Source organism: Pholcus phalangioides, unplaced genomic scaffold, assembly GCF_987345545.1.
Source record: "Pholcus phalangioides strain wild (caught in Gottingen) unplaced genomic scaffold, Ppha-v1.0 ptg000024l_1, whole genome shotgun sequence".
NCBI classification, from domain to species: domain Eukaryota; kingdom Metazoa; phylum Arthropoda; class Arachnida; order Araneae; family Pholcidae; genus Pholcus; species Pholcus phalangioides.
The window spans coordinates 10,573,538-10,592,296 of NW_028301616.1; the positions used below are offsets into that span (position 1 = coordinate 10,573,538).

Consider the following 18,759-nt stretch of genomic DNA (forward strand, 5'->3'; position numbering starts at 1 on the left):
ATTTGTATAAAAGCAATTCGAAAAGCAATTCGGCCTTACCCCGAAATTTGTACACTATATATATATATATATATATATATATATATATATATATATATATATTACTCGAGGTAAATGTGATAAATCCATTACACAAAATTAACCTGTTTGCATAATCACCGAGCATTTCGTCAAGTTCGACAAATTTCCCTAAATTTATCACTTTTACCGGCGATTATTAAATAATTAAATAATTTATATGGAAAATGAATTTATATAAAAAAATGAATTTATGGAAAATAACTCAATAATTTCTGGAAAAAATTAATAATTTATGGAAAAAATTAAATAATTTATGGAAAAAATTAAATAATTTATGGGAGAAATAAAAAATGAATTTTTGAAAAAAAAATTTCACGAAATAATTTTTGATTTCAGGAAAAAAAAAAATATTTTCAGCATTATTCATGGGGAAAAAAAATGATTTTAGAACTATTTCCTAAAATATTGAACATCACTGTGTAGCCGCACCCTTAAGACGTCCTGAAAAAAATTTTATCAATTTTTCCACAAATATTTCCGAAACCGATTTTCGAAACCGATAGAAAATCTCAAATAATCCACAGTTTGGCGCGATACTCAGATTGGCGCCTATTAGAAACATCGCTGCCGCCAAGCCGGGTTTTATTGAACAATGTAACCCGGAGGCATCAAACCACCACCACTCAGTAGAAAGCAAAGCCCCGGTCCGGTTGTTGGCTGGTAAACCAGCTGTCAGGGGTCGTTCGTCGTCTAGAAAAATTCATTCATTTTCTCTCTTTTCCTCTCCTCCTAAACAGTGCGGAGACGCAGATTTTTTTGCTCCTTTGGATTAAATCTTCGATCATATGCATGACCAAAGGGATATATATTCATAACCATCAATTGATAGATACTAAGTCGAGCATGTAATTCCTCTTATCGTAGAAGATTTAACATGATCGTACATGCGAGATGGAACAGTCTGTGATTCCTTCAAAACTCTGCACATGAAACTTTAGCATGTGGTATTTTTGTCGTGGACTGTATGCAAATTAATCGGAAGATATTGACGTTTTCCAAGGATATTTATTCAGTATTACAAAAGCAATTTTGTGTACCCTGTACATGGCAAGTTTCGATGAATACCGGAGGATTTCCGGTACGGTGGTCAGGAGATAAGTGGTATCGGAGGAACCACACCTGTAATACCTGTTGATTTTGGTGTCTTTCCTGCCTGTGCGTGCAACAAGATTTAGAGATGCTCTTCCTGATCAGCTGAATTCGATCAGCTCAGAGAGAAAGATCAGCTTTTTGTTGTTGTTGTTGTTGTCCGGTGATTTTGTGGTGTATTTTTTTTTTCTGCGTGGACGAATTGTTATGAAGATGATGAGCACTGATGTCGTTCGGTCATCGTCATCTATGTCGACGGTGGTGACGATGTCGTCTTCGATGTGTTCTGTCACCCTGAGGATGATTTTACCGGTGATGGTTTTGTTTTCGTTCGGGGCATGCTACGGAGGCGGCGATGTGAGTTCGTATCGCTTGTCCAGCTGCCCGAGTGTTTGTGAATGTAAGGGACTTACAGTGGAATGTGCCAACAGGCAACTCAAGACTGTGCCGAGGCCCTTGCCTCCGGAAGCCAAAAGAATGTAAGTTTTTTTTTTGTCCTCTTTGATAAGATTGCAATTGGTGTACTTAAGATTATGGGCTGTTATGTGACTCCTAGTCCTTCTGGACTTTTAGCGGGATCGGTGATTTTCTGGTATTCATAAAATGTTGATTGATCGGTAGGCTTTCCTAACAGGGCCATCTTATGAATACCATGGGCTTCGGGGAAAAAATGATATTCTGGGGCTCCAGTAGTGCCTTAACACAGACCCATCCGGGCATGGCCCGGTAGCCTCACAAAAATTAGATCTGGTTGAAATTTTCGAGCATTTTCCAGGTACGCCTCAGAAAAATCACCTAGCCCGGGGGCCCCGTGACGCTCTTAAGACGGCCCTGGGGGGGGGAACATCTTTATGACAATATGCCTGTATACGAATTCACATGCTTATTATAGATAATCTTGGTATGCACCGAATATCATTACCACGAGCCCCCCCCCCCCCCCCCATGCACTCGAGGGTCTGCGAGTGCATGCGTCTACACCATTGTGGGAGTCCAAATGAATCAACAATTATATAGAATCTATTAGATTATCTGTTAGATTTTCAAATGAATTTCAAATGAAATTGATATTGCGTGAATTTTAGGCAACCATTTGTATCATACCATTGGACCGTCTCAATAAATAGGTCAGCAGGGAATTTTTTTGCGGGGTTAGGAATTTTGCGGACGAGTGGGAATACGATTTTGTGGATCTATACAAGATCTGTATGCATGGTTCGCACAAGCAACAAGTTGAGGGGCCTCATTTTTTGCTCTATACATTAGAAGGAAACGAATCCTTCATGACCGTCTTTTAACACAAAAGCCTACCCCGAGCACCGCCCAGAGAGGCCTCATGATAATGAAATTCGGTACTATGATTTTCATGGGTAAACATGTGAATTTCTAGTCCGGCACTTTCAGCAGAGCCGCCGTAAGAGTGTCATGGGCCTTCGTGCCAAGTGATTTTTCCGAGGCCTTACCGGACAAATTGACATGCTTATTCCCGAAAATTTCCCATAATATGATTTTTGTGAGGCCCTTCTTCTCGATGCTCCCGGGCCGTGCGTTAAGACGGCACTGAGTTTCAGCGAGTTAATGCCTTAGAACATAACTTTGGTTGGAAGCCCATGGTGCTTTTAAGACTGCCCTGGTCCTGCTGAAAGAGCTCGAGGGTTCACACACATCCGAAATTCTGATTAAAGTGCTACCCGTCTTTTCTTTTTTTTGTTTTGCTTAAGAATTTTTCATTTGACATCTCTATCAATTGATAAAATTTTAAGAAATAAATTGGTATTTAAAATCGTAATAAAATATGCAATAAATGTATTTTTATCAGTGTTTTACGGCTCCTAATACATTTTGCACCTTTGTGCGGTAGCATGCTTTTCATCTAATTTGACCTTGTTGGGGGCGGGAGTTAAGAATTACGGTCTTGGACCTATATGGGCATGTCCCGGAGGTCATACGAGGGGAAGATCTAATTTACTATACAATAATTGAGAATATGTCAATTTGCAGGACGGTATTTACAGCGTGTTGGAACCCTGAGGCAGGGCCGTAACTAGGATTTTTGAGGATTGGGGCAAAAATTATTTTGTAGCCCCCACAACTTTAAAATTAGATAATTTCATAACGGTGTTCTTTGTTCCTGCCCCCAAAATTTTTCCGCCCAGGGCAGTTGCCCCCCCCCCGTAATTCCGGCCCTGCCCTCAACACACGATTGCCCTAAGGTTCAATGACGCGGATGAGATACCCCCTAAATTCTTATTTTTGTGGAGGACCGGTTGCACTGTATTTAGTAAAGCAGATTATTGATTTTTCATGAATTATTGGTTTTATGAATCAGTGCTGTAAATGGTGTGCTGTACCGGTCAAAGAGTGTTTCGTTCCTTATTATTTTGAACGTATAATAACGTTGTGGTTTTGTGGGCGCCGCATATGCTGCGAGATCAGGCAAGGGAAGACCACGAGATTAAGGAAAAATTCCCGCAGCACACCTTTCGGGACTCATGGCTTCATTTCAATTAAGGGGGTTCTCTTACCTTTCAACATGGTGAAAACTTTACAGTACTATTTAAAATATTATTTACCCATTGATTTAATTCAAATTTTTATCACATATATTTGATTGTGTGTTATCCGATGCCAGTACAAAATTTTAGATAGCTTTAATTCTTAATTATTTTACAAATTTTCAAAAAAAATCTCATTAAAACCGCTTTAGTGCATTATAAATCAACATTACAACAATGAAATGGAATAAAAATTGATTAAATTGAATTGAATTTTTTTTTTAAATTTAATTTTGAATAAGATTGAGTCGACAAAATCTCAATTTTTTCATTATTGTATGGACTGATTTTTTTTAAATATTTTGAACCAGTTTTTATTCAATTACAGTATTGATTTCATGCAATTTTTTTCACGTGCTCAAGTTGTTTTTAATGATTTTTTTGAAAAATTTGTAAAAAATTAAGTATTAGAGATAGTAAAATTTTGTACTGGCATAGGATAAGATGCACACTCAAGTATATGTGGTAAAAATGTGAAATAAATCAATGGAAAATGATATTTTTAATAATATTTCTACGTTAAGTTTTTTTCATGTTAAAAGGTAGGAGACTCCTTAAGCCGATTGGAGTGCATAAGATAGGCCTACTACTCCTTACAAGGATGCAAGGAGTGCAGTGCACCTGAGTGGCAGGCTATAAGGGGCGGTAGCGTAGACTTCAGTTAGACTCGAAAGGCTTAAAAAGGTTTCTAACACTAACAATTCACATGACAACACGCTTTTGAGCCATACCCGGACTACGAAAATGTTGAGAAAACTTGAGACAGAGCCTGGGACTGTAATACTAGAAACCAGAATATAATCTATCTGGGTGGCTCCAGACAAAATCTCTGCCCGTGCGGGACTTATTTTCGGCTCCTCCAAAGGTCGGGATTGGATTTAGCACCCCTTTTAAACGGCGCCCAAGAAGCTACCATATTCTATAGTATCTATCACAAAGAGCAAGTGTGCATTTTGATGCCCTTACCTCGTATTTTTTTCAGAACGGTGAAATGAAGGCAAAGGGAGAATTCGGCTTCTCACTGGTCCTGTCCCTGGATCACCAGAAACGCTTTTGAAATAAATTTCTTATTAAAAATCATCAGCATCAATGCATAAATGCTGTTTTGAGAATAAAGTTATCTGGCATATATGAAGTTATATCTGGCATCAAAAACGGTAAAATAATTTTAAATCAAAAAGCAGAAAAAATCTTTAAAAGCGTACGTATGGTCACAAACATTTTGCTCGGTAAATAGTGGTGTACGGCTTTGTTCTAAAAAAATCGGGTTTATTTCAAGGTCCCCTAGGCTGGAGCTCTGTAAGCCTTTCGCCAGGGTCGTCTTTTGGGGAAGCACATGAGGCCCTGCACTCGGGCGGCAGGTAAGCTCGAACCGCCCCTGGGGCAGTGCCGTCTTAACGCTACCCGGGCCTTAATAGAATGAGAACTGGTTGAAATTTTCGAGAATTTTCCAGGTAAGACCTCAGAACAATCACCTGGCCCGGGGGCTCACGGTTCTCTAAAGACGGCCCTGCCCTGGGGGCAAAGGAGCACTAAGGCAAGTGGCCCGAGGATAAATGATTAGAAAAGTAAGGGACCCACACGTATAAATACGATAATTATCGGCCTATAAAGGAAAATGACCTCGAGAGGAATCACGGGTAAATAATTTCTGCGGTAACGTGTTTGGGTAGATTTTTCAGGGCAAATCATTCGTTTTTGTCAAAATTCTGAGACCCATTGGTATAAGGCGATGATTCTCAACCTTATTTTGACTCGCGGGGAGCCCTTCTTAATGCGTAATTATTTTTATAGCGGAACCCCGTAGGTCTCTTTCCTTTTTAATTTATCAAATTTATTGATTTGTTTAATTTTCTTTGAGCGGCCTCGGAGTCCCTGGGAAGTGCGCACGGATCTTTAAGGGTCCCACGAAACACCGGTTGAGAACCAATGATATAAGGAAATGACCAAAAATTATTTATCCCGCGAAAAGGTAACGCCTTACAATTTTTTCCTCTCCAGGTTCCGCTTCTGGTCTAGGCGGCCCCGGATGAAAAATAATCTTAAAACAATATAACTTCCTTGGTGCTGAACTGAATGAAATATATTATGTCTACAGCGTGATGTCGCAGGAATGAGTCAATGAAACTCAACCCCAAGCTCGTTTAATTATCGTTACGGCATTTTCTATTATCAAAACAAAACAAGCTGCATTGTATTGCGTTCGGTGCCGTGTCCCGCACAACAATAAACACTTATTACCGCGACGACATAATAGATCTTTTATGCGGTTCCCTGCGTGATGTGAAACAGAGATAACAGGCAGCATCGGCATTATTGCCACCACAACAACACATCACTACGAAAACGTTTTGTCCGCTTCTTTTATATATGTCTTTATTCTTCTCTTTTGAGAAATAACAAAAAACTCTCTATTCTGTGTGTCTTTTAAAACTGCTGCAGAAATTCCCACGGTCCCGGAGAAGATGACTATGGGGCTACACCCACGATGAATGGCAGTTTTTTGCTCCAACCTCCTCGTTTTGAGATTAAGCGGCCATATTGTGACATGGGTTGTAAATCCTCCGTTGAATTGCGGTTGGTCATTTCCCCAATAGGAGGCTTACCTGATGAGAACACGCCGCAGGACAGAACCAACACCAGCTATAGTATCTACTAAAGATGATGAGATTTTGTTCCTTGGCTTTTGGAGTAGCTACGTAAATTGGTAGGTGCTTTCAGACAGGTAGAGGATCCAGAACATCATTTTGCCAAAGGGTCCAAGATGGCCCTGGATAACAGAAAGTATTCTGTCTGTGTAGCTTTTACAGTAGGTGCAAGAAGAAACTCCTATTGTAAAAATGGATGAACGCTTGCCATGTGTGAATCTTTAGCTCGATATCGTTTCCGGCACCTTTGACTATTTCTGGGGCTAATTCATGGTCCGTATTCGTTGTAGGTCTCTGTCTGGTCATTGATAACCATCAGGTATTTTTCCCATGCTTCTTTTCACGCGAGTCTTTAGAACAGACATCACTGTGTAATGGATTGACAAATTCCAGGCGCCAGCTTACCATGGCGACTAGAAAATCGGCTTTGGCACATAAAATATTCTATGTGTGATTGATAAATTAGAATATAAGTATGACACAAAACTTTCGGATTTCATTGCGTCTTTCAACGCGGGAGGAATTATTATGTCCCAGAAAAGTCACAATATACATTATTTAGGACTGTTTTTCTTGATTGAAAAAAAAAACTTGACTGGCTCCTAAGAAATTTGGCTAACGCCTAACATTTTTTCAATTTATCAAGCCTTGCTGCTCGTGAGCATCGTAATGCTCACTTTGATGTCATTTTGGAGTCGTCACTCTCCCGATGACGGCCATGTACGGCACTCACGACTTAAAAATGTTGATGACCCCACTCCCTACTTCAACGAGAATTCACCTCACTCAACTCCGTAAATCGGCTATGGTTCTTCTATAAGACCGGACTTGGCCCAGATCATGCGACTGAAAACAGGGACAAATCCTGATAAAAGCCGGGCCATTTTTTTAGGGGATTATAGTGTCGGATTGTAAGGCAATGAATAAAATTACTTACCGACACTAAAAGCTTGGTATTTGTACGGTTTAGTTTTAGTGTTCAACCTTTTATTCCTTGCAGACCGCGGAAATTTGTGAATAGTTTTCGTAAACAGATAGAAATGGGAGAAATAATTTGCGAAAAGGTGAAAAAAAAAATTGGAGGAAATTCCTAACCTATTATATTTGATATCTTTATAATTTGCTGTTATGGATTCGAGAAACCGTTTTAAGTTGAGACCTCTAATGTCACCTATTGAATAAAATCAAAACTATCTGTTATAACTCTTAAAAAAATGATTGTTGGTTTTAAACCGATTTATATATTGAAAAGGAACAACATGTGGTATTAAACTATAATATTTTATATTTTTAAATTCCTCATATCGGTGTAAATTTTACACGCTAAAATACTGGTTACTATGTTTTATTGGTAATTACCAAATGAGTGATTCAGCGGCAAACATAGAAACACATCAACCGGTATTTTGGTGCATGATATTTACACCGATCTGCAGTGTAAAAAATAAAAAAAAAATCATTGTTTCAATATATATACCACATATTGATTATCTTTTTGCTATTCATTGGTTTAAAACCCACAACCATTTTATTTTAGAATTATAACGAAAGAAAGAATTATAACAGATAGTTCAGTTTTTATTTGATAGGTAGCAAATACAAATACAACGCCACAACAGGCAAAATGCCTAACGAGGTGGCTGAGAAAAAGATGCCCATAACAAATATGGATGTCATATATTTCAAAAATACAGCAACCCAATTAAAATCTAAAATTATAAACAATATATACAGCAAGGGTTCTATATTTTTGTGTGGCAATATAAATATATATTAATCAATATAAATATACCTAATTATATATACACACACAAAACTAATTATATATAATATAACAAATAAATAAAAGCAACTAAAATGTGTAGATAGTAACTGGAAAGGGACGGACGGAATTATAAGGCCCCTTTGATGAAAATCCAAAATTTGTGTTTTGATTATTATTTTTTTTTTGGTTAGGAAATATCTATTTAGTACAATCACACTTGCAGCACTATCAGGTATGGAGATGAGTTACTTAAGTAATTTTGCAGATTATTATTAACTCCAAACAAATTTTTAGAGTTAACTACTTTGCTGAGGGAAAACGGTATTTGGGTAAAAAGAAATGCGCTGTTTTTGCTTTTTTTCAGCATTTTGTGAATTATGTACAATTCCTTTTTTGGATGCAGATTTCGGTCCCTCTTTTTGTAATTGGTGTCTAAGGAGAGTCCGAGAGTGTTCGAGCTTTGGGACCCCACGAACTCGTTCAGACGGCCCTGTTTCCAAATTATGAAAGATTTTTATCAACACCCACATCCAAGATTTTTAATGAAAAATCTGGTTTAAAGCCCTGGGAATGCTACCGGTTGCTTCCACTCGATCCTTGAAATATGGCGAGAATAGGCGAAAGAACGAGTCTGGACTATGATAGCATCTGATTTAGAACCGCGTGTACTTGACCTATAATCTCATATAAATCGCGTGGGAACGAATAATAATTAATTACATACTTAAAATGTGGAATAAATCACCGATAAGGTCAAGGGCTCGAATCACCATCGATTTAAAAACTACATGATCTTTTAATATCGGAATCTAACAAAAAAAAAAGGTTCCAATACAGGAACTCGAGTTGTGGGCCCCCAGACCGCACAATCACCTGTTTATTACTTAACGTTATCAGTTTGGAATAGAAGCAAATGGATTATAGAGCGACTTCCTGAGATAAAGTTTATTCTGAAAGCCACGTACAAACAAGAGACTTGTTTAAACAGCAAATGAGCTGAAATGGCCCGCAAAAAATGTTTGTTTTCCAGGAGGCCGGAAATGCCTATTATTTCCTGTGCTACATCCCTAGTTCTTAATCACGAAGTATCAATATTAAAAGCCACACATGCATGTTGAGCAATGTTTCCCTAAAATATGTTTTTCCTAGACCGAAACATTGTTGGTCGAAAAAAGATTCTTGGTTTTTCAAACCTTGGCTTCTTTAAGCGATGTTTCTCTGATGACCAGGGCTGCCCAGTCCAGACGCGATGTCCAGCGTCGTATTTGTAGTGGGTACTTCCTTTGTACATAGTACGAACATCCCTTATATTATTTAAATTTCATTGAGTATTTTCGCAATTGAAGTGTAGCCACACTATATTTTATAATCACGAATGAAATGAATATTCGTTGTCCCTATTTCCACTGATGTGGGGGCCTCCGGTGTAGCCGAACTTGTCAAATACTCCCTGAGAGCAAAGTCGAATCTAGAGCTAGCTGTTGGGGGGGGGGGGGGGATTTTTGGAATTGTGTATAGGGCGACCATACATCCCTCATTTTGCACTTATTTTTCTGGGTTTTTTTCTCAATCCTGACTTTTTTTTGAGAAAAAATGCTCCGGTTTTTCTCGTTTTTTAGTCGAAGTTTTCTTGAATTTGTTATTTAATCGCAAAAACGTTGATACAGGTAATTATGTTTATTGAATGCAATATTATCATACAGAAGATTCGAAAATTTCACGAATTATCGCTTTCGCTTGGGGGGAGTTGATCATGAACAGCCCACCCACCACCCCCATAGATTTGCGGTTGCCGGAGAAGTGGCTCTGCCTATCACTTCAGGGAGCCCCCGACTTTGATTTGAGGCAACCAGGTATTTATTGGCTCTCCTAGAGTCGAATATGGTGAAATGTGTAGGTTCAAGTTTGTTTATTCAGTAAATGAATTTTTTTTTTTAATTTGAAAATTTAAGAGAAAAATTACTATTAAAAATTTTTTTCCAAAAAAATTACACTGGGTCCCTGGGGATTGCCACACTTGCCTTGTTGAATGGTGTAATCAACACACACACTATTTTGACGTGGTGGCCCCCGTCACGTCAGAATAATGTGTAACGCCCTTTAGCGTTAATTTATTCGCGTTTGGTTTAATAAAGACTTGGCAATATTGAAATTTTTATTGACCAAAATCTAATAAGCTGTTAAATATAGTGCACACCGAAATCCCGACTACCAAAAATTCTGACAGATTAAAATCCCGGCAAGCTGAAATTTCGACAAGCCGAAATGCTAATCCAAACCAAAAAAATCCCGACAAAACAAATTGCTGACAAGCCAAAATTCCGAAAGACCGACACACCGAAAAGCCGGTAGTCGATACAGTACCGAATCCCAACAACCTCGAAATTCAAAGTTTAGTGAAATAGATGAATATTAGTTTTCAATTAAGCCAATCAACAAATATTTGTGCAAAAGCGGGTTCTCACGATGCTTGGTCTAGCGACGCGAGATTCAAACACGAGATATTTTTCAAACACCAATAGACTCTAAATGTATATATCGAAGAATAATCCGCAGCCTAGAATGAACCCCATCCTGCAGGTGCCAGGTTCAAGGTGTATAAGTCATAACAGGTCACTCGAGTCCAGCTGAACGAACAACCCACAGCTGTCCATTCCAATTACGATAACCACAAAATAAATCAATCAAAAGAAAAAGTTTCCCTTCATCCTAGACCGTAGAGAACCATACAAAAAGTATTAAAAGTGAATTTTATTCTCCTATCGAATTAATATTCTATCCTGTCACTCGTTTTCTTACGTATAAAAATGTTCTCTATTTTATTATTATTTCGCCTATGATAGGTCAACATGACGTTCAAGGAAAGAGGTCACTGTAGAGAGGTCACGGTCCGTGTAGTGCGTTTTTTTCTTCTTCTTATATAGCAATTGCATTTGATATAGAGAAATAAAAATACGTGTAATGTGTGGGAGGAATTTGTTAAAAGAAAAATACGTATAAAAATACATTTTTTTATATTTTATTTTGGTGGGTACGTGAGTCTCGTGCAAGGAACCATAAATCTCTATTATCTTCGACGTAAACCATCAATCGTTTTCAATTCGTTGAGAAGAGACAATATCAAAAGTGGTGCTGTGTGTGATGGAGACTGACTCCAATAAAGATTTCCTGTTTCTTATTTTTGGTCATTTTTTTTTTTCTTTTATGAGGACCATCTTAATACTTATCGGATTGTTAATGTCGAGCTTGACATTTGTGTCAAGTTGTAATGTGTCCGTGAGCTCAATGGCCCGGGCTCAAAACACTTTTTTTTTGGCACCAAAATCGGTCCCTATCAAAAAGGGATAGGATAGGCTTATGTGTTGTTACACGATACACATATTTGATACATAGAATGAATGAAATAATTTAAGAATTTATGAAATTGATCCAGAAATGATGAAAATTCAGAATTGAAATTTTTTTTCGGAATGAAGTGAACGAAATAATTTTTCGGAATTGAAAAAATTACGCAGGAAAATTCATTAATCTTGAATTAACAAAAATTTGGATCAAAGAATAATTTGAGAATTTTAATGAACTAAATAATTTTTTCAGAATTAATGAAATAAGTAATTTTTTTTCAAAAATTAATTGTTTTTTTTCAAAAATAATTTACTGAATACTCATTTTCTAATTTTTTCCCCAAAACTAATGAACTAAATTTCCCCCTAAAACTAATGAATTAAACTTTTTCCGGAATTAATGGAATAATTTTTTATTTGGAATGAATGAACTTTTTTCAGAACTGAAGAAAAATGAAATAGGTAATTTTATTCATTCTAAATTCATGAAAATTAGGAATCGACGAATGAAACAATTTCGAAATAAAAAAAAATAGTTTAACTCATACACAGTTACTGAAATCATTTTTTTTTTGAATCAATGGAAATAGTAATTTTTTAAATCAATAAAAATAACTTTTCGAATCGATGAAAATAATTTTTTGAACTAATGAAAATTCAGTAATTATTGAAAAGAAAATATATTTTCAAGAATTAATGAGCAAAATATTTTGATTTAATGAATAAATAAATTCAGGAGCTGATACACAAAATTGAAAAATTATTTCACCAATTCTGAATTATTCTCTGTGATCAGCCAAGAGTTGCCCTGTCTTTAGCTTAACCCTTAAATGCTTGATTTTTTTTTTTTTCCGAGTAGATAATTTTTTTCATAGTTAGATGATGCGTATACATACAGGGTGTATAGCAAATATAGCAAACACGGGGTATTAGTCATCATCGTATGACATTTTACTGGCGAACCGTTGATCTGGAGACATACTTCCAATTAGAAAAAGTTATATCAACCATGCTGCAAGGGGGTTGTATAGTTATTTAAAAAATCAACTTTTTAAACATTCCCCGCGTGCCCCAAAACCCAGTCATCAACTTGTTGCAACGTGTCTTGATGCCAAGAAAAAAATTCCCATGTCTGTAAGTGCAATATTCAGATATTCGAAAAACAGAAAAAAAGTTGGGAAAAAAAAAAGCTCTGAATGCGCGGAAAAGCAGTTTTACCCGCATTTAACGTTTTTTCCCCCGCGAATTTCTTCCGTTTTTTTAATTCGAATATCTCAGTGAATATTGCACATAAAAGCATGAAATTTTTTGTTGGCATTAAGGGAGACGGGCACCAAATTTATAAGTGGGTTTCGGGACACGCAGGGACTGTATAAAATTTTTATTTCTTTTTATTTTATTAACTATAAAACCCCTCGCAATATGAATGAGTTCTCAAGTCTATACACGCTATTTGGATAGTTTTTCTAACTGGAAGTAGGCTATGCCTCTATGACCAACGCGCCGCCAGTATAATGTGGCCTAAGCACATTTCCTAATTGCCCTGTGTGACTACATACCTTCTTTGCGATTCAAACTATAGTAAGAAACAAATTCGGGTTACAAACTTCAAGAAAAAAGACATGCAAAAACGAAACATTTAAACAAATTAGTGAAATCACAGCCACACGTGCTCTGCAACAAATAAAGAGTTGACCAAAATATCAAAGTCCTGACAAAACTATTCGCGCCGTTAACTAGCAAATATAAAATGGAAAGAAAATGGCGCGCCTTATGTGCAAAAGCGATTCTGAATTTTCTATCTTCAAATTGGCTGCAGTAATGAACGTCCAAAGGACCCTTTGCATATAATGCAAAGCTACACATTTAAGGGTTAATTGCTGACCTATTATTAGCTCGGTGGTTGTATATTTAGCTTAACTGCCCTATCTTTAGCTAAGCTCAACTGCCCTATCTTTAGCTAAGGTCATCAGTTCAATCTTTGACTCAGCTGCCTTTAAATAAGCTGTTTTGGAAAATTTCAAAAAGTAACAGCTTGTGGATGCTGGAGTCGGGTTCCAAGATCAAATGTATGGTAAGGGCTCTCAATCGCAAATTCATAAAACAAAGTAACAATAATTGGACTAGTCTACCTCTCAGCAGCCTCTACACCGAAGGGGGGATTGGTGGTAAAGGGGCGGTGGCATGACACCCACTGGGAGTGGAGAAAGCTGTATTATCACTTCAAATTAAAAATAAATTTTTATTCCTGTCTATTACATCGGAGGTACCTCATTCGTCTCTATGTGGTCCCCCTAATATCCATGGATTTTAAGCAATTTCTACTCTACGGACAGATATTACACTCACGAATCCCCCAGGGGTCCGCAGCATTTTTGAAAGTCCCTATCCATCCAGTTAAAAATCTGATTACAGCACACAGTTAAAAACCAAAAGGTTGTGGTAAATAAACACCGTACATACATTCTTAAAGTAATCTCAAGAACGGACCCAACCCTCAAAAAAGATTCACTGCCGGAGCATTTTATAAGAGAGAGTATGTGTCGTTTATTTTTTGCTTGTTGCAAAATAATGTCACTCACGAAAGGTTGTTAAAAACTTCACAGGTGGTTACTCTTAAATATATAAAAAAAAATGTAGAATGGGGTAACACTGCTTAAAAGACCAAGGCCAGTAGAGAAGAAAAAAAAAAACCTCGGGCGGTCATAAACTTTTTTGTTGCGGCCCACGTTCCTGGGTATCGAGGCGGGTTTCTTGTGCTGACAGCAGGGCCGAATCCAAAGATCTTGTCTTCTACGATCCATTCATTCAACCTAAAATAGTGGTGGTGAGAGTGGGGGGTCGAACCTGGGATTGAAACCTTCATGAGATTGTTGATTTCCTTCCTCTCTTAATTTTCTATTCTTTTTATACGTACGTACGTACCTGTTGGTTTGGTGTGGGAAATAAGGAGAAAAAAAAAAAGGGTCTGCACGAAAGCCTCTCTTTTTCTTGGAAGAAAACTATTTCTTACGGAGGCGCTAAATTGGTGGTTTTAAGAAGCAAGGATAGGAGAAAAGGGCTTCCTCTTATAGAATGTACCTTTTGACTGGCTTTAGAACTATCCGCGACTGGTTTTTTTTTTTTGGTTTGCCGAAGTCGTGGGCGAGTCCGAGAACCTCTTATTATATGAGAGTGAAATAGATACTTCTCTATGAACTTGGTAACGTTTGGTTGCTGTTTGTGGATGTTGCAATTTAACCATTTTTAATTTCTGAAATTTATTGAGAGAGAAAAATTTATATAAGATACGAGTTTTTTTTGCAAGAAAATTAGAACATTTCCCCCCAGAGACTTACGAGTATAGTTCACGAATTGCTCAAATTGAAGCTCGATTTTATTTAAGTGCTTGACATTTGAATTTTCGTCTTTAATAGCTCTTGAGCGTATCCGTAGCTGAAAATTTGCACGAAGTGGATTGTAATGTGGATATTGTATGTGATCCGAAAAAGCACATGAATAAGACCGTTTATCTTGGAGATGGTAATGTCATAGATTACTAATGGTGACATCGCCATAGGCAAACTATGGCCCGTTTAAAATCCGGCCCGCCGCAGATTTCAAAATAATAGTACTATGAAAATTTTTAATTTAAAATAATTCATTTAAGGGGTATTCCTTTTTCTTGCATTGGAATATATGTGTTATGAGAATTCAAGTAGAAATTGATTTTAAAAACTTGTACATATGCAAAAACTGGAGCACACATATAATACATATGCAGAAAGTTATCAAAATATACTTATTTATATTTTCTTAGTTTCAAAGAGGATAAATCATTGCCTCTCATTTACAATGAAACCGTGGCAGTCTACAGCACAATGTCGACCATATATACATTTACAGTCGACCCAGCTGATAACATTCCCAATAAGCATGGAAATTCCAATTATGAATCGATGTCTGAATGCATCCGGCTCACCAAATATTTTCTATATTTTTTTTGGCTCGTTTCTAAAAAACTTTGCCTATTACCCTATTACTGTCGTAGACCAGGGGTCCTTGCACAAGTTTCATAGGGCTCCGTCAGCTTCGATCAGAAAGCAATTGACCTATTGTTTTTTTCATTGTGTTGAAAATTATTCTGTAAAAGGGTCAGTGGCCTTCGTTTTATTGGCAAAGGAGGTCCTTAACCTTCGTTTTACTGTCACAAAAGACTGGCTGGAACACAAAAGGTTAAGAACCCCTAGCGTAGTCAAATTGGCATTGCCATCGAATATTTGTCAGTGCATTGTCTTGCTTGACAAATACATAAAAGATTTAGGCCCCCAGCATAATTTCCTAGGTGCCAAGCACTTTTTTTTCGATAAAATCAGTCCAAAGTAGTGTATTCCTTGACTCTTCCAGGACTTGGGAACCTTTTCAAAGGCCAGTATATACGCTGACATAATTCCCGATAATTTTGTGCTCTCTTCAGAATTCACACACAATTATTTTATTTGTTATCTATTCATAAAAAAACTAAGCGTCAATACCTATTTTTTAGTCATCATGGGGACCTGGTGCCTGGGCTTTGTCAATTACTGGTCTATGTCTATGAAGCTGCATAGATACTACACCAATCACATGGGCAAAACCTAAATTTTGGATGATACGTGCCATATCCAAAAAGTTTTCAGTTTTCAAACAATAGGGGTTCGTAACTTTTTCTGCTCCACGGACCCTTGTGCAAATGAAATGTATGCCTTTATTCACCTTTTTATGATACTGTAATATATAATTAATTTCTCTTCCAAGTTTATCCCCCCCACCCCCATTCCGAATCTTTCCGAGGTCCACCGGTAGAGAAACAGTGTATTTTTTTGACTCATTATAGCGAGCAACTAACATATACTTTCAGTTATCTTTCAACACAGAGAGTATTCAACCTTCCAGACAATGCGAGCCAGTTGAAATTTTCAATTTCCTGGGTCGTCACATTGGAGTAGGAAAAAGTTTTTTCGGTTGGCTAAGAAATACACTGCTGGCCACCGTAAATGCAACACCCTGCGTAATTTTAAATACAAACAATGATGACAATAACTGAAAGCCAACTACGTATATCAAGCTCCTTTTCTTAATCGTAGAAGGGGCAAAATTATAACTTGTCAGTCAAAGGGGAAAAAAGCATTATGAATATTTTAATTGGTAAATTATTCATTGATTTTTAGTTCAAGATTGCTTGTTGGGTCGAACAGCTATCCTGGGTCACGTATGGCTTCGGGTTAGATATACTAAACTTGGAAACAAGAGCACGTTGCTCTAATCCTTCGTTCATTTTTTTGCACCACTCCTCACCAGATCATGGCCCACCACTGTCTCAATAAATAGATTTTAGCAGGTGGTCGGAAAAGACCTGGCCCATACGGTGCATGCATGTGTTGTGTGAAGTCTGTTTATGTGTAATGCTTGTTATGTATGTGCTGGCATATCTGCCGTCAATTTTTTTAACTGAGTGAAGTGTAATGATCAATTAAGTGTAAGAGTGATTCTCTCAGATCTACAGACAACCACTGTGTCATGTTAGACACGGCAAACATTCTTTAACATAAAACCAACGAACGCATTCATATCTATCATATCGTCGGTAGATGTGAATCCACCCTTATGATTGAATTATTGTATCGTTTGTAGTCCTGTTGCTCCCTGTGGTGAGACTTTTCAACGAGGAGATCGGCTCGCATTGTTCATTTGCACAGCGAGCAGAAACATGTTTCTTATAGTTTCAAATACATGGCTAGAAAATAGCTAGATAGCCTAGGGCGGCAAATTCTGAGGAAGACAGAAAATTTGAGGAATGAGTGGTGAATTTGCAGAATGGAAAGGTAGCAAAATTTGTGTATCTCACAAGTGGTAAAACAAAAACCATTCACCTCTGCCTAGAATGCGAGCGACTACGTCAGCGAGTAACCAAACGAGCGACCGATCGACCTAGATTGTACAAAAGAGTAAGAAACCAGATTAGTTGAGTGATAAAAAAAGGTGGCCTATAGAGTTTGCAAATATGCGAGTGAACAAAACAGTTTGCAAGTATGAGAATGACCAAAAGAGTAACCTAGATAGAGAGCGAAAAACTACGACATACCAAAAGAGTAATTTAGTGTCAGACAGGAACTATAAGCGGACTATAGCCCAATGTGCGAATTTGAGACTCAGTAGTCCAGAAAATTAGACTGCAATGAGAAATGGGCGTTAAAACCATAAAATCTGTCTCTCGTCTTGTAATTTTTTGTCCAGATGGTGCACATAATCAAACTTTCTAGCGGAATGTAACGCAATCAAATTAAATTCGAATTATCATAAGAAATCACTCGCGTAATAAGATTATTAAATTCTCATATTTCTAATGCATTATGGGGAAACAAAACAATCGCCCATTTTCTCAAGGGACAATTAATTAGCTCAAATTAATTAACCATCCAAGATATAATTGGAGTTGTCTGATTTAATCAGCAAATGCTATTTTTTTAATCTCTTGTTCTAACTAATATGCCAAATAACGCGGTAATTTGCATAATTATTTTCATTTGTTATGTTTACCTTGCCATTAATATGATTTCGTTGATAGTGTATGAATAAATGGATAATGTTTTCATTAGGAAGTTAAATATTAACTGGAATATAGAGAAGTCAGTGTTTTTCGGGAATGAAATTTTGACAAGGGTATTCCATATAACGGAATCGCCACCGAATTGGCGACTTTAGAAATCGCCAATCTTCCTTTTTTTAACTGCAAATTCATTCACAGCCCACTAATATTTTGTGACCCTTCGGACCTACCAAAGTCCTGCCCAAAATGATAAGAGCATTAATCGAAAATATCTTGCTGTTTCTCTTAAGTATCGATCATTATAACCCTTGCAAACTTTTTAGTGCTTGCGTATGGTGTTGTAAAATTTTCAAATGCACAGGGTCGTTAAGGAACCCTAAATAGAGACTTTTCCCATGATAGTTTTGTGATCCTAAATAAGTTGGCACACATACTCTATATTGACGAGACCTATAGAGAGATTTTTTGGGTATAGAGTGAACCCCACGGCTACTTCAACGGTATCATAGATCACCGGGCCGAAGTATTAATTGCTACGGAAGGTCGTAAGAGTTTAAAACAATTTTTAATTGCTATAAAAGATCGTAAGAGGCCTCCCGTAACTTTAAAACAGTTTTTAACTGTGTGCAAGGTCATAAAGCTCCCCTCCCCTTAAGTTTAAAACGATTGTTGATTGCTGTAAATGTTCATAAGAAGCCTCCCCCTTCAA

The 18,759-nt window shown here is 37.2% G+C and overlaps 1 protein-coding gene across 3 annotated transcripts in view; it reads left to right on the forward strand.

Annotated features, from left to right (window-relative positions):
- The first annotated feature begins 696 nt into the window (after nucleotides 1-696).
- sli (slit guidance ligand) overlaps nucleotides 697-18,759 on the forward strand; it is a 273,161-nt gene continuing 255,098 nt past the window's right edge. For all 3 annotated transcript variants that reach the window (XM_089251401.1, XM_089251403.1, XM_089251402.1), the window contains exon 1: nucleotides 697-1,649. In XM_089251401.1, coding sequence (XP_089107527.1) covers nucleotides 1,378-1,649 — 272 coding nt within the window. In that variant the 5' untranslated portion in view covers nucleotides 697-1,377. The remainder of the gene's footprint in view (nucleotides 1,650-18,759) is intronic.